Source organism: Ictidomys tridecemlineatus, chromosome 6, assembly GCF_052094955.1.
Source record: "Ictidomys tridecemlineatus isolate mIctTri1 chromosome 6, mIctTri1.hap1, whole genome shotgun sequence".
Classification (NCBI taxonomy): Eukaryota; Metazoa; Chordata; class Mammalia; order Rodentia; family Sciuridae; genus Ictidomys; species Ictidomys tridecemlineatus.
Genome location: NC_135482.1, coordinates 22,395,230 through 22,409,770, shown reverse-complemented (window position 1 = coordinate 22,409,770; position 14,541 = coordinate 22,395,230). Strand labels below are relative to the sequence as shown.

The following is a 14,541-nucleotide window of genomic DNA, read 5'->3' as shown; positions in this document are numbered from 1 at the left end:
TATCTTGACGCAGAATAAACATTTTAGCAAGTCTCACGAAGCACAGAAGACAGCCAAAAACAAATAGAAACATTTCATTCAGACATACAAGACCATTGAAATAAAGCATTTGAAATTTGTCCAAATAAAGACAACACTATGAATCCTTAAGAAACATTGTTTTTTCACTTTTGTGAACTGTCCATATCATGCAGTTTGGGGTTTGAACCCCAGCTTCCTGACATATCCCCCATGTGATTGGGGCCTTTCCATTCCTGGTTTCTTCACCTCTGAAATAGAGATGATGGATGGCATGTGCCTCTTAGAGAGGTCAGGAGAATAAACAAGGTTAATTGCCTTGCACATAATAAACACTCAGAAAATGAAACTATTATCTCTTGTTATATAATTTCAGCCAAACATCTACATTCTTTCTAAAAGTATTTTTTACATAGTATGTGTTTAATAATTATCTGTTAGGTTGAATTTACTAGTTCTGCAATATTCATTTATTCGTTTGTCAACCAAACACTTATTGAGGTCTTCATATGTCAGGCACATTGCTGTCTTTCCCCAAGGAGCACAGAATCTGGCAAGGAAGAGGCAAAATTGTACTGCAATGTGATAAGGACTGTAAACACAATATGTCAAGGTGGCAAAGTCGGGCAACGTAATTCTGCTTTGGGGGAATGCTGGAGAAGGCTTCCAAGATGAGATGAATTTTTGAAGAATGAGTAGAATTTTCCAAGTAGTTAAGTGGGAGAAAAATAGTTCAGAGAGATCAGCATGCATACTTTTAAAAAAGACTTAATTGACATACAATTTCCATCCATGAAACTAACCTATTTTAGGACTCCAGTTTACAGGGTTGCACAGCTGTTATCCCCATCCAGTGTTAGAACATTTCCACCATCCCCAAAATGATCCCTTGTGCCCATTTGCAGTCAATCCTTCTCCTACCCCAGCTCCATACAACCACAAAACTATTTGCCTTTCACAGACATTTACTATAAATGGAATCCTACAAGGTATCGTGTTTTGTGCCTGCTTCTTTCACCTCATGTAATGTTTTTGAGGTTCACTCATGTATAGCTTGTCACAAGTTTATTCCTTTTTACTGTCAATAGTATTCTATTATATAGAGAGACTGTTTTCGTATCAATTTGACAGTTGGTGGACACTTGAATTGTTTTATTTATTTATTTTTTGTCTGTTAGGCTTAATGTTGCTTTGACTTTATCTTCACCTTTCAGCATGGAGATACTCTTTCTGTTATCTTGGTATATATCTAAGAGTGGAATTGTTGGATCAGATGGAAGCTATAGATTTAGCCATTTAATGATCTTTCAGATCATTTTCCAAAGTGACTGCCCCATTTGGCATTCCTACCAGCAGAGTATAAGGGCTTCCATTTCTCTATACCCCTGGTAACACTTTTTATTCACCTTTGTGATGGTGCCATCCTGGTGGGTATGAGGTGGTATCTCTATGGTTTTGTCCCTATGGCTAATGATGCTGAGATCCCTTTATGTGCTTATTGTCAATTTGCTGTCTTCTTTGGAGAAGCGTCTATTTCAGATCCTTTGCCCATTTTTTACATTTGGGTCATTTGTCTTTTTTATCATTGAGTTGTCAAGGGCGTATCTTTTATCTAGATAAAAGTCTTTTATCAATACATGATTTGCAAAATATTTTCTCCCAGATGGTGGCTTGTATTTTCATATAGCTAATAGTGCTTTTGGAGACATAAAAGTTTTTAATTTTAATGAGGTTAGATTTATCTTTATTTTTCTTTAGCTGATTGTGCTTTTGGCGGCACATCTAAGATCTCTAAGTCTACCTTAAAGTTGCATTGATCTACCTTTATGGGGTTATTCACTGCCTTTGTTACTGTAGCTTTTAGTAAGTTTTTAAATTGGAGAGTGCATGTCCTCCAACTAATTATGTTTTTCCTTTTCAAAATTGTCTTAGTTAATTTGAGTCCTGTGCATTTTCATACACATTTTAGGATCTGCTTATCAATTTCTGCAAAACAACAAAACAGGATCTTTGGGATCTTTCTTTGTTTTTTTGTGTTGAGTCTATTAACTCTTCTAATTCATGAATATGAATTGTCTCTTCGTTTATTTAGAACTTATTTAATTTCTCTGAACATGGGCTTTACTTTTTAGCACAAAAGTCTTATATATGTTTATTAAGTTTACTTCTATTATGAATGGACTTTTTAGGATTTTCATTTTCAGATTGTTTATAGCTAGTGTATACAATATAGAAATATAGTTGTCTTGTGTGTATTGTTGCATTTCGTATCTTGTGACCTTGATTCTATTGTTATGTGTGTGTACTAGAATTTTCTACGAATAAGAACATGTCTTCTGCAAAGATACTTTTACTTCCTTTCTAGACTACTTGTTTTTTTCCCTTTTTCTGTCATATTTATGTGAGCTGACCCCTATCCATCTAAAAAATGTCCACCACATCCATTCCCAGTCCAGTTTTTCCAGCCTTAGCTCAAGCCCAACCTCCTTATTGAAGCTTTCCTCTCAAGTAAGAAGAGCCTTTTTTTTTTCCTTTTCAAATTGCCTGGGTCCCTAATTGTCCTCACATTATAGTTATTTAGTGTTATTCTGTATTCTTTGTTTCATGCCTATTAGTCTTGTTTCCAGAATTAAGTAGGCAAATTGTTCAAGTTTATATAGCCGGTAAGCTGGCAGTTGCTACCCCAGAATGTAAGTAGTTCCACTCAGCTAGTGTTTAGGGTCTTCTTATCTTGGAACAGGGCTGTATTGCTTGATCTCCCACAGGCAGATCTGTCTGGTACCTTCCTCCTCTAAGCCCAACACTTGATTACATAGCCCCATTAACACCTTGTGCTCACTGCTTAGAGCCATAGTAGCCATTGCCTTTCTTTTTTTTAAATATATGTGTTTGTGTGTGTGTGTATGAACCTGAAAGAGGGTGTATGTGTGCATAGACAGCTATATAGATATATACCCATAGTAAAAAATGTTCCCATTCATTGCTTATTTTTTGATAGTCTATGGAACTTTATAATAGTGCCCTTTTAACATTTTCCTGGTTAGAAAATTATAGCACATACTTATCAAAAACTTATGAGTAACATTCCCATTTCTGGCACATTTACCCACAGTGTACTCAATCTACAGACCCTCTATTAAAACAGCATTTGATTTTACTTAAAGTGACATTTTTATTTGTATATTACACAAACAATGCAAGTTCATTATAAAAAATTAGAAAAATTGTAAAATTAATTTAATCAAACTTAAAAGTTGGAATAATCATTGTTAATAATTTTCTCAGCTTATATGTACAGGGAATATGTGTGTGTGTGTGTGTGTGTGTGTGTGTGTGCGCGCGCAATTGTGTAATTTTTTTCTTTCCTTAATAGATTTTAATATCTTTTACAGATACATTATTATTCTTAATGGTTATATAGTTAATTCAACCAAAATGTCATCTTTAGATGATGAGATTTATCAAGAAACTTTATGATGTATTTATATTTCATAAAACCTTTTTAATGTTTTTAGCTTCTTTTCAGAAGGCATAGTTCTATTAAGGAATCAACAATAGATATAATAGAAATATACAATTCACTGGTCTGGATTGCAATAAGGGCTGCGGCACAGGTTGGTGTGATTCTTATTTAATTTTTCTTATTACCATCATATTGTTATTCTCCTATTTGCTATTAAGGCAGCACAATGTATCTAAGAGAAAAGAAATTTTCACATTCTTTGGGATTTATGTCAATTATGCTTATTTGGAAAGATTAGAAATACTCTATAGTGTATAGTGTTTTTAATCTATGTTGTAATTTTTCTTTAATGAAAATATTGGTGCATACACATATATGCATACTGACATGTTGGCAAATATATTCTGTAGGCAGGTGAGGTAGATTGTATAAAGTACTTATACATTAATTAAATTGTTTATTTGTTAATTTACAATAAACAGAAATTTACTGACTCATAGTTCTGAAGGCAGGGAAGTCCAAGATTAAGGGACCAGCATCTTTCAAGGGCCTTCCTGCTACATCATCCCGTGGTGGAAGGTAGAAGAGCCAGAGAGAGAGGACAACCCACTCAGATGATTGCTGCATTGATCCATTCATGAAGGCAGACCTCTCATGGCCCAATCTCCTCCTAAACGTCCCACCTCCTAATAGCGCCACATTGGGGATCTAGTTTCCAATGCACATGAACTTAGGGGGACACATTCAATCCATAGCATTTACCTATTGGATGATATATGAATCAGAAAACTTATCTTTGTGAATTCTAATTTATGTATTAATTGTAGGTCAGTGAAGCTGTGCTAGCAATTAACCTACTTATTGGAAAGAAGAATGCTAGAACTGACGAAGTCAATCAAATGGTATTGCCAAATATCCCAGAGTTTGCCACTGTGGACATTTTGTCTTCATACACAGATTATTTGCTTGGTATGTTTGAATGTCTACATATTTTACAAAAACCTGATATATGTAATATGTAAACAAGTTCTGAAAACTTAATTGTGTTTTGTTGGCTTTTAGCTTATAAAGATCATGGTTTGAGGAGCCTCCGGGATGGGTAGGGGTCCCAGGGCCAGCTTCCAAAAGAGAGGGCTGTTTGTTCACTGCACCTGTGCACAAGTCACTCAACTTGGATGGCTCTGTGAAAAAGTGGTATTTCTTAATATTTGCTTATTTTACAGTTCACGTGTCAAGGGGGACCTTTGGGGAATGTTTGCTTGAAGTGCCTTCCCCGATCCTCTATCTAAAATGCATGTTCACTCTCGCTCTCACGTGACTCATTATTCTTTTCCTTAGATATTTCACATTTATGTATACATTCAAGGATGTGTTTGATCTCCTTCATTCATTAATTATCATCAGCTTCCTGATGTTTAGTTACCATCTACAACAAATTATACAGTTGCTTGCACAGAGCGGGCATCCAGTGTTAATAGTTGTTAAGTGAATTAGTGAATGAGAGGTTAGCAGAATTTAAACTTGACCTAACTGCTATTTTTATTTTTGCTTCTTTATGACTTCCTTGTTGTTTTGTAAACTCTAATATATATCTCTAAGTTAGATCAGCAATAACATAAATATATATCATTCATTTACATGTTTGTCCACTCATTCTTTCAAAAAATATTCATTAAGGGCTTCTTGTGTGCTAAGCACTTGAATAAGTGCTAAGAACTAAGGTGCTAAAGTCTAGCTTTGAGACAGACTTTTCTGTAACATTAATACCTGATTTTGTTTGGCATGAGCTGGGCATTGAGCCAAAGGAGATGAAGATTTTTCCCTTTAACCTGAGGGGGTGGCAGTGGCCTTCCAAACCCTCTGAAACCACATCTGTAAGTGACAGTTTACTTGGCCAAAGAGTCAACTTCCACTGAAGAGTTAACATCTGAAATTCCCCCCTTCCTAAACTCTTCTCTGAAGAACAGGGGACTAGGACTGTTTTCCAACCTAGGAATTGCCTGAGGTCAAACCATCAGATAGACTTTTTATAGTAAGGCTTCGTTTTTATATTTGTATTTCCTTTATGCCTGGTAGCATTTTATTTCATCAGGTTTCTGGGCCGTCATCTAACTTCACATGGGGTACTTGCTCTTCCTTAGAGTCCCCACACTTGGGTTCTCTAGAGATAAAGCCATTGATCTGGTGCAGAGCCGCCCTGCAACCAGGAGGAACTGGTCATGACCTTTTTTGCTTGACACTGCCTGGAAGCTCATCTCTCCCAGGTTCCCAGTGCATCTCTCATAATCACACATTTATTGTTTTGTTACAAAAAGAATACAGTATTCATAATCAAGAGATCTCAATTGGAATTAATGTTCTGTCAAATCTTTTAATTTCTTGCAGCCTTATTGGGAGACGGGGCAATTTTTAAACTAAACTTTTAAGACAATGCCTCAAAGCTTCCTCCATAGCTATTTATTCTTCATAACAGCTCTTTATTAATCCTGGAAGATGTATCTACTGTATTCTAGTCATTTTCTTCTGCTCTATCAGTTTTTAGGACAGAGATAAAAAAATAAGTCTCATCTAAGATGGATCCTAAACTCAGTGACTGTCAACAAGAAGAATTGATTCTTATACTCAAATGTTCTGCTGCAGCCTGCAGTCGGGCTCAGCTGGACTTCATGTACAGTTGTTGTGAGGCCCAAGCTAAAGAGACAGTGGCCACCTGGAGCATGCTCTTCTCATGGCACATGCCAGGGCCAAAGAGCCACGATCCAAATCACTCAGGAACATTGAAGGCCTCTATTCCTATCCTTTCCTATTGGTATAGTAAGTCATGTGGTCAAGTCCGATATGAAAGAGGGAGGGAAATATACTCTGCTTGTAGAGCAGGGAAAAGGGTGTGAGTGGTTACTGAATGATGATCTAACCACCAAACATGATGAGTTCAGTCTATGACTAGTGGCTGCCTGAGCAGAATTCTGAAACTCTGCATGGAAAGTCAGGAAAAAGGTGCTGCCATGATCAATTAACAATCTCATCTATGGGCACACCACGGAGAATGGCATCCTTTAAACCAAATGATGTTAGTTGATTCAGCTGAGTAGTCTTCATCTCAGTTTAATACTAGAAATTATGCTTTCTTGTTCCATTTTAGTGGCTTTCCTAGCATATTCCATATTTTCCCCCATTTCCATTTTGTACCATTACCACTACTTTACTATTTAAACTATGAAATAATGAAATGTTAAAGTCAAATCTATTTTGCATTTTGCCTTGCCTAAAGAATAATAATTTTGCCCTCCAGTCTTTTCCTGGCAGGCTGATAATTAATGCATGTTGATGGCTTTCCTCTCTTCAGTGTTTGGGTTGGATGGAGGTTCTGAATTCCCACCTGATGGCCACAGATACACAGATGTCAGTGGAGTTCATATTATAATGAATTGCCAGCGGGGAAAATCTCTTAACAACAACAAACAAAACTTGTTTAATTTTCTTGGCATTAACATAAATTATCATCCAGAATAAACCTTCTCAGCAATCTTAGCTTTAAACAATATTAGCATTGATCTATACATGAGGTGGTGAACAAATTCATTGTTACTCTTTACAAAGTACTGCATCTACTGGATCAGATATTTCTTTCTTTCTTTCTTTTTTTGCTTGCTTTTTCCTTTGTCTTTTTTGATCCTAGGGAGTGAACTCAGGGACTCATGCTTACTACCCACGTACTGTCCCACTAAGCTATATATAACCCCAGTCCTGTACTAGATGCTTTGGTCCAGAGGGAAGGAGTCAGAAAACACATCAAGGAGGCAGGGTCTTGCCTTCCATGAGCTTTTGGTCATGGACAATTAGAACATGAGTACACACTGAAGTCACATAAACTCATCTCTCAAGAGGACCATCTTAGTGAAGGCAGAATTAACATATGCCAGGCCGAATGGCATGAGAGAGTTCCTTAGAAACATAGTTTTCTAGGAGAAGTGGATTGTGGGGCAGATGTAAATTGACATGAAGTACCAGAAATGAGGTGTTTAGTCAGCTTTTTCATTGCTATGACCAAAAGACCTGACTAGAAAAAATTTTAGAGAAGGAATAGTTTATTTTAGGCTCCTGGTTTTGGAGGTCTCAGCCCATAGGTGGCCTACTCCTTTGCTCTGTGCTGAGCTGCAGCAGAATATCATGGCAGAAAGGTGTAGTGGAGAAAAGAAGCTCAGAACATGACAGGCAGGAAGGAGAGACCCCTCTAAACCATAGACAAAACATAAACCCTAAAGGCTCACCCTCAGTGACCCCCCTTCTTCATCCACAGCCTACCTGCCTACAGTTACCATCCAGTTAATCCCTACCAGTAGAAAAATGGACTGATTAGGTTAAGGCTCTCACAACCTAATCATTTCATCTCTGAAATTTCTTGCATTCTCTCACACATGAGCTTTTGGGGGACACCACATATCTAAACTACAACAGGAAGGGAAGCAAACATTTTCAGCAGAGAAATTCATGACCAGAAGCATAATGACACAATAGACTAGTCATATGTGGAGAATGGACTGTATGTCATCTAGCCAGAACCTGAAAGTAATCTGTAGAAAAATAAAAGAATCCAGTGATTCACTGGTCCAATTTTCAAGTATTCTTTACATTGTCTTAGAAAAACAGAGACTGTGAAATGATCTCTGGCAGTATGAGACCATATTTAGATTCATTGCAAAAAAAAATTTTATCAGATGCCTACTTTGCAGTTATATTCAAGTATAAACAATTCTTTTGCCTTGGTTTTCTTGTGGCTTTACTAAAAAATTCATCTGGGATAAAAATTATTAAATTCTGCATTTTGGATTGGAGGTCTCAGATGCAACCTCTTGCAACTAAATACACATAATTCACAGAAAAATATAAATGCACGTCATGCTAAAAATTAATGTTGGCGAACCTATTGTCAGAATACAAACAGATATATGGAGTGGAACTGAGAATCACTATTGACCCTTAATATGTGTTTTGTCTCTTGAAATAGAGCAAATCTAACCTTAAAAATTATGATTTATTTCTCCTTTACAACTTGCCCCTGGTTCAGAGACATGGGCTCAATGCCTCTGATATCTCCCATTTTTCTATTCCCCTAAGATACAGTTCCCCATAGTAACAGGCAACTAGAGTGATAAATTAATTAAATCCTAAATAATTACATCACCTTAATTACATGAAGGAAAATCACCTGTGCTAGCAGTTGTGATGTTAATAGCATGTGTGTATGTGTGAGTGTATTTGTGTATACTATATCAGTTCAGAGTATCATAGGTGAAACCATTCAGTTCTGATTAGATCCAGCCTCATCAAAACAGAGCTTCTCAATCCAATGTCTGCAAAAGTCCTAGAAATTCCACTCAGAGAAATTCCACATCCATCCCTTAAATCCAAGAAGAGATAGTGCAATGACCAAGGAAAAGAATGCATGCACATTCTTAGCAATTTACTTGAACTAAGTATGAAGCAACTTTTCTTCATTCCAGGCAGTGTCACCCATACAAAACAAGAAACAACAATGGCACTTATGAGAAAATAATTTCAAGTGAGGGCAATGGAATGCTATCCTGAAGATGGAGAGGAAAATTTTTCCTTTGGGGAATAAAAAGAAACATATCAGGGTTTTTGACCCCTTAGTAGGGCCTCAGCAGTCAATGACTGACACAACAGTAGAAAGCCAGAATGCAAGAGGTACTGGGATGAATAGCATCTAGTACTCTTTGAGGGTGATTTCTTGCTTGATTTCATTTATTCTTTAGGAAAATCATCTAAGAGTGTCATTATGTACATCTATAAATGAGACAAGGGGCTCAGAGAAGTTATGTAACTTGAACAATATTTAATTGCCAATATAAACCCTTGTCTATCCAATTCTGAAGACTGTGACATTGATCATTATGTTGGGTGTGATTAGAAAATGCAAGGAAATCAAAGAGAATTGATGCTTCTTGTCAGCCTGTTGGGTGGATTGGACTGAAATGACATAGAAGATGCTTCTGCTCATTCCAACCAAAACATAACAGCCATGCTAGATAAAAGGGAAGAGAAATTGTTTTAATTTGTAGCTGAGCCTAAAGACAGAATAGGGAAATTCCAAGTTTACAAAGTAAAATGGTGGATTTGTAAGTAGGTGCTGAACCTAAAGCCCTCAATGAAGAAGGATTAGAATTAGGACTGACAGTGAAGGCTGAGACTTTAATACATGTCCATGGAAGGGTCCTGGAAAGAAGGCCCTACAAAGCGGGGCAGTCAGAACCTAGCTGACTGCATAGAAATACCTTGCCTACTAGCTTGAGTAGACGTAGGGGTCATGTCAAGAGTTTACCATCAAGGATGAAAAGAAGCCTCTTGGAAGAAATTGGAAACCCACTTTAGATTAAAAGGCTAAAATTCATACTACCTGAATGGTGTAGGGAAATCAGCAGAAATACCAGCTCAGAACTGGGGGAGACCCAGGGAGTTCTGGCTGAGGCAGACAGGAAACTACTGTATACCCCTCAGGTCACCAGGGACTTCCCCTCTACCATTCCCAGTTCTTCTGAAGATGATTATTGCTCAGATTGTATCTGGAGAAATTCTGGTGATACTTTGGATCCATAAAGAAAAAGAAAATAATTGAAATCATTCATTAGAAAAAGCACCTTTTGTATAAGGAACCCAAAGTGAACTGGTCTTAAGTTTTCTCTGGAGCATTAAAGAACAGATGACATTTATTCTCAAAATCAAAACACAAAAGAGATAAAGGGTGTGGAGAGGCTTCTTTCCACCTTCTCTGTACCTGACTCAGTTCTCCCCAGAAGCAGTATTACGTGTGTCAGTGTCCTGTCCCTGTGGTGACTATCCACAACAAATTCATGCCTTAAAATGACTGAATTTATTATAATTCTGGAGATCATATGTCCAAAATGAGCCTCAATGGGCTAGTAGAGGTATGTACAGGGCTACTTTCCTGGCAGGCTGTAGGCGAGAACCTATTTCCTTGCATTTTTTGGCTCCTAGAGGCCACCTGAAATCAATCTCTCTCTCTCTCTCTCTCTCTCTCTCTCTCTCTCTCTCTCTCTCTCTCTCTCTTTTCCTCCATCTTTCAAGCCAGACAAGTAGAATCTCCAAATCTCTCTGACATTCTTTCTCTTCTGCCTCCAGCTTCCACATAGAAGAACCCTGTGATGACACTGGGCCCACCTAGATAACCCAGGATAATATCCCCATCTCAATGACAATTGATAGGCAGCCTTAATTTCATTTGGCAATTTTAATTCTCCTTTGTCCTATAACCTAACGTAGTAACAGGTTCTGGGGACTGGGAATCGAACATCTTTAGGGGACCTCGTCTGCCTTCCACAATCAGTTCCTTGTGTTCCTCGTCACCATTATTTCATGCTCATCTGAACTGTCAGAGTTCCCGTGTAGAGGTCAGATCCACTCCAGTTCATTCAAACAGAGACTGATTAAAGGACTTTCAGAGTCACTGGGAAAGCTAAAGAAACATTCTTAGCTAAGAGTCCAGAAGTGACTAAGTCACCAAAGGAGCTGCTGTTTTGTTTTATAAAGGAAGTTGTAGAGTCAGGAATTTGCCTACAACATAGGAAGCTGCTGCTGTAGCTGTAGGCTCAAGAATCATATCACCTCTGCCGAAATCCACACCCACCAGAGATGCATCCATTCTTGTCTCATCATTTAACCCAGTTCCAAGTTCAAGTCTTTTCTGAACGCACTGAAGTCATCAAATCTTGGAAATGTGATTTTTTAAAAATGATATCTTCAGTTTAGGAAAGTACATTTGGAGATGAGAGAGATGTTGAGTAAATCAATGTGTATATACATGAATACATCGTTATATTTTTTTCCTTTAAAGTACAAATAGTGGTATAACTGTATACAATATTGTTTCTCTTTCCTTTTTTCCTTTTACTTAATATGAATATATCTTGGTATTTTTTTCTTATCAATACATAGATTTTTATGGCTGTATAACATTCCTTGATATAGTCGTAGCATAATTAATTAGTTTTCTTTGATAGATATTTAGTTTTCATTCCTCTATTATTGAATATACATCTATTACATATATATATACATACATATACACACACACACATACATTACGTATATACATGTCATTGTGTACATAGACTGGTCATACTGGTCAATTTCCATAAGTGAAATCTCTAGATCAAAGGGTCATTTCATAGGTCAATTTCACAAATTTTACCAAAAGTCTTCTAATAATATTATGCCAGTTTATACTTCTGTCAGCAATTAATAGGAGGTGTTTTATTTCCCGACATCCTTGCTGACACAAGCACATTGTAGACACTTTTAAAACATTTTTTACATGGTGGTAGAAAAGAGGTTTACTTTTAATTATGCATCTCTTACTAGGATGAAGATTGATCATCCTTTCTGTGAACTCTCTGCTCATAATTTTTGCCCATCTTGAGATTTTTCTTTTTTTTTTTTTTTGTAGAGGCTCTTTATTATGGAACTCAACATGTTAACTTGATGTTATTTTCAAATGAATTTTTCTAATTTATCAGTTGTTATTTAATCTTTTTAGTGATACTTCTGTCCTATGAAGAAACTTTTTCTTTCTACATAACAGAAAATTATTAATGTTTTCTTTGATGGCTTCTGGACTGTCAGTTGAAAGGTCCTTCTTACTCAGATTTTTTCAATAATTTATGGAAGCCTATTTGGAATATGGAAAGTGTGTCAAATGGATACTAATTTAGTATTCCCAGGTGAACACCCTATTTCTGTACTTTTCTTTTAGTTCCTATTAATCTGTTCAGGCTTCAATACTATATTCTTTCAATTATTCTGGTCTTATAATAATAAATTTAATATGGATTAGGGTAAATCCCCCACTCTATTCTTTTTTCCAAAATTGGCTTTTATGGCTCTTTTAAAAAGTCTGGAAGCAACTTGTATATTTTAAAAAAATCTTCTTATATTTTTATTGGAGTTGTAGAGTTGTATTACATTTAGATATTAACCAATAAATAGCTTATATTTTATTTTATTGAATTATCTTAACAAAGTATTATGTACCCTTTATATTTTTTAATTCAGATTTTCAGCAGTATTTTAACATTTTCTTGAAAGATTTTATATTTTTGTGTTAGGTTTGTTTTTAGATATTTTATCTTTTTATAATTAGTGTTGTCAATTTTTTATTATATTTCTATTAGATGTTATTTTAATGTACAAAAGTTATTTATGTCACCATATTTATTTGATTGTCCTTAAATAATTTTCTTCACTTGGTCTTTCATGAACATGGTTTGAATCAGAAGCTGTTTTCCATAAAGGATCATGTGGTAAATATCTTGGCATTTTGTTCTCTGTTGCAAGTGCTCAGCTCTATGTAGCCTGAGAGGAGCCCTAGATAAAACACAATAAATGAGTGTAGCTGCATTCCATTAAGACTTTACTTGTGGACACTGGCATATGAAACAAAATATTATTACTTTTTTGCATATTTTTCAACCATTAAAAAATATGTAAACTATTCTTAGCTCATGGGTCTTACAAGAACATGCATGGTCTAGATTTAACCCATGAGTTATAGTTTGATACTCTCTGGAGAAAGTAAAGTTCTTCTACTATGAATATAATTCTCTATCTTCTCCTATAGCTTTAGTTTTTGTTTTCTTATTGTTGATACTCTATTGCGTGAGGTACATCCTGAAAAATTATATCTTTATTGTCAATTGCACCTGGTAGCATTATAAATTGTCCTACCTTTGTTTTACTTTTGGGGTAGAATTTTACTTTAACTAGGTTCATAAATACTTCTTTCTTTTGGTTTACATTTTTCTATCATACATTTTCCCATCCTTTTATTTTCAACTGTTCTAAATAATTTTAGTTTACATGTTTATTTTATAGAATATAAAGTTGTATTTTCTTTTGTTATAAAACTCAACAGTATTTTTCTCATAACAGGTGATTTCAATCAATTTTAATTTATTAATATGGGAGGAATGAAATAATTATTTTGTATAATTTTGCTATGTATGTATATATGTTATATGTAAGTATGTATGTTTTATTTATTTCTTTCAAGAGAGGGAGATTAGAAAACAAAACTCAAAAGTTGTAATTGAGGGAAAAAAATGTATTAAAATATTTGTCACCTCTTTGAGAAAAATTAATTATAGCAAAAAACCCCCACAATTGATAAATATTAATAAAGTAGTCCCTGATATTGACACATTAAAATATTAGGGATTCTTGCTCAACTCTAAGCAAGTAAATTAGAAAAGCTATAAAATTTATAACTTTCTAGAAAACATAATTTACCTAAGTAATGGTGAAAATTTTAGACAGATCTATTACTGTGGAAAAGATAATGTCATATTAGAAATTAAAACTAAAAAATAAAGTTAATTTAGTTAAAATAAATCATAATAAACCCATTACAAGTTAGCACATTACAAATCTCTGTAATGCCTTGCTAAATAAAAGGTAGTTGAACTCCTATACCTACTTCTGTAGTCACTCTGTTGCCATATAATTTTGGCTGACATAAGTAAATAAAATCCAGCTGCACACAGTATGTAGTTAGAAATGAGAAGCATTTCAAGAGCCTCTTCACATGATGATAGATATTCTTTTTGGAGACCATATTAGATCTCCATCAGAGTTAGTTTCTTAAACGCGAGTGTAGACTCTGAAACAACTATATCAGTGAAGTTTTTGTAAAAAATACTTTAGTCTATCTTTGAAGTTTGAGTAACTCTTTTACTCATACATTATTTTGTAACATTATATATTAGACATTTGGAAATTTTTGGTTCCTTGAATTATGCGGAACTTCTAAATGTCAGTACATTTCCTTGGGCAATATTTAAAACTCAAAAAATTTGAATATCACCATCATTCCAATCAGAAAAGTCTAAGTACTGGAAAATTCATGGTAGTAAATATAAGTTTTCCAAAATTCAAACTTTTCACTTGAAAACTTGAATTTTATCATTGGTAGCAAACATTGTTCATTATTTTCCTTCAAGTCATGCTTGCTTCTTTCATTTTTGAAA

General features: G+C 35.2%; 1 protein-coding gene across 1 annotated transcript in view; it reads left to right on the top strand.

Moving 5' to 3' along the window:
- Positions 1-14,541, top strand: part of Cfap54 (cilia and flagella associated protein 54) — a 283,309-nt gene that overhangs the window by 201,537 nt on the left and 67,231 nt on the right. The window contains exons 60-61 of the mRNA XM_078052960.1: positions 3,534-3,632; positions 4,309-4,450. Of these exons, the coding sequence (XP_077909086.1) occupies positions 3,534-3,632; positions 4,309-4,450 (241 nt within the window). The remainder of the gene's footprint in view (positions 1-3,533; positions 3,633-4,308; positions 4,451-14,541) is intronic.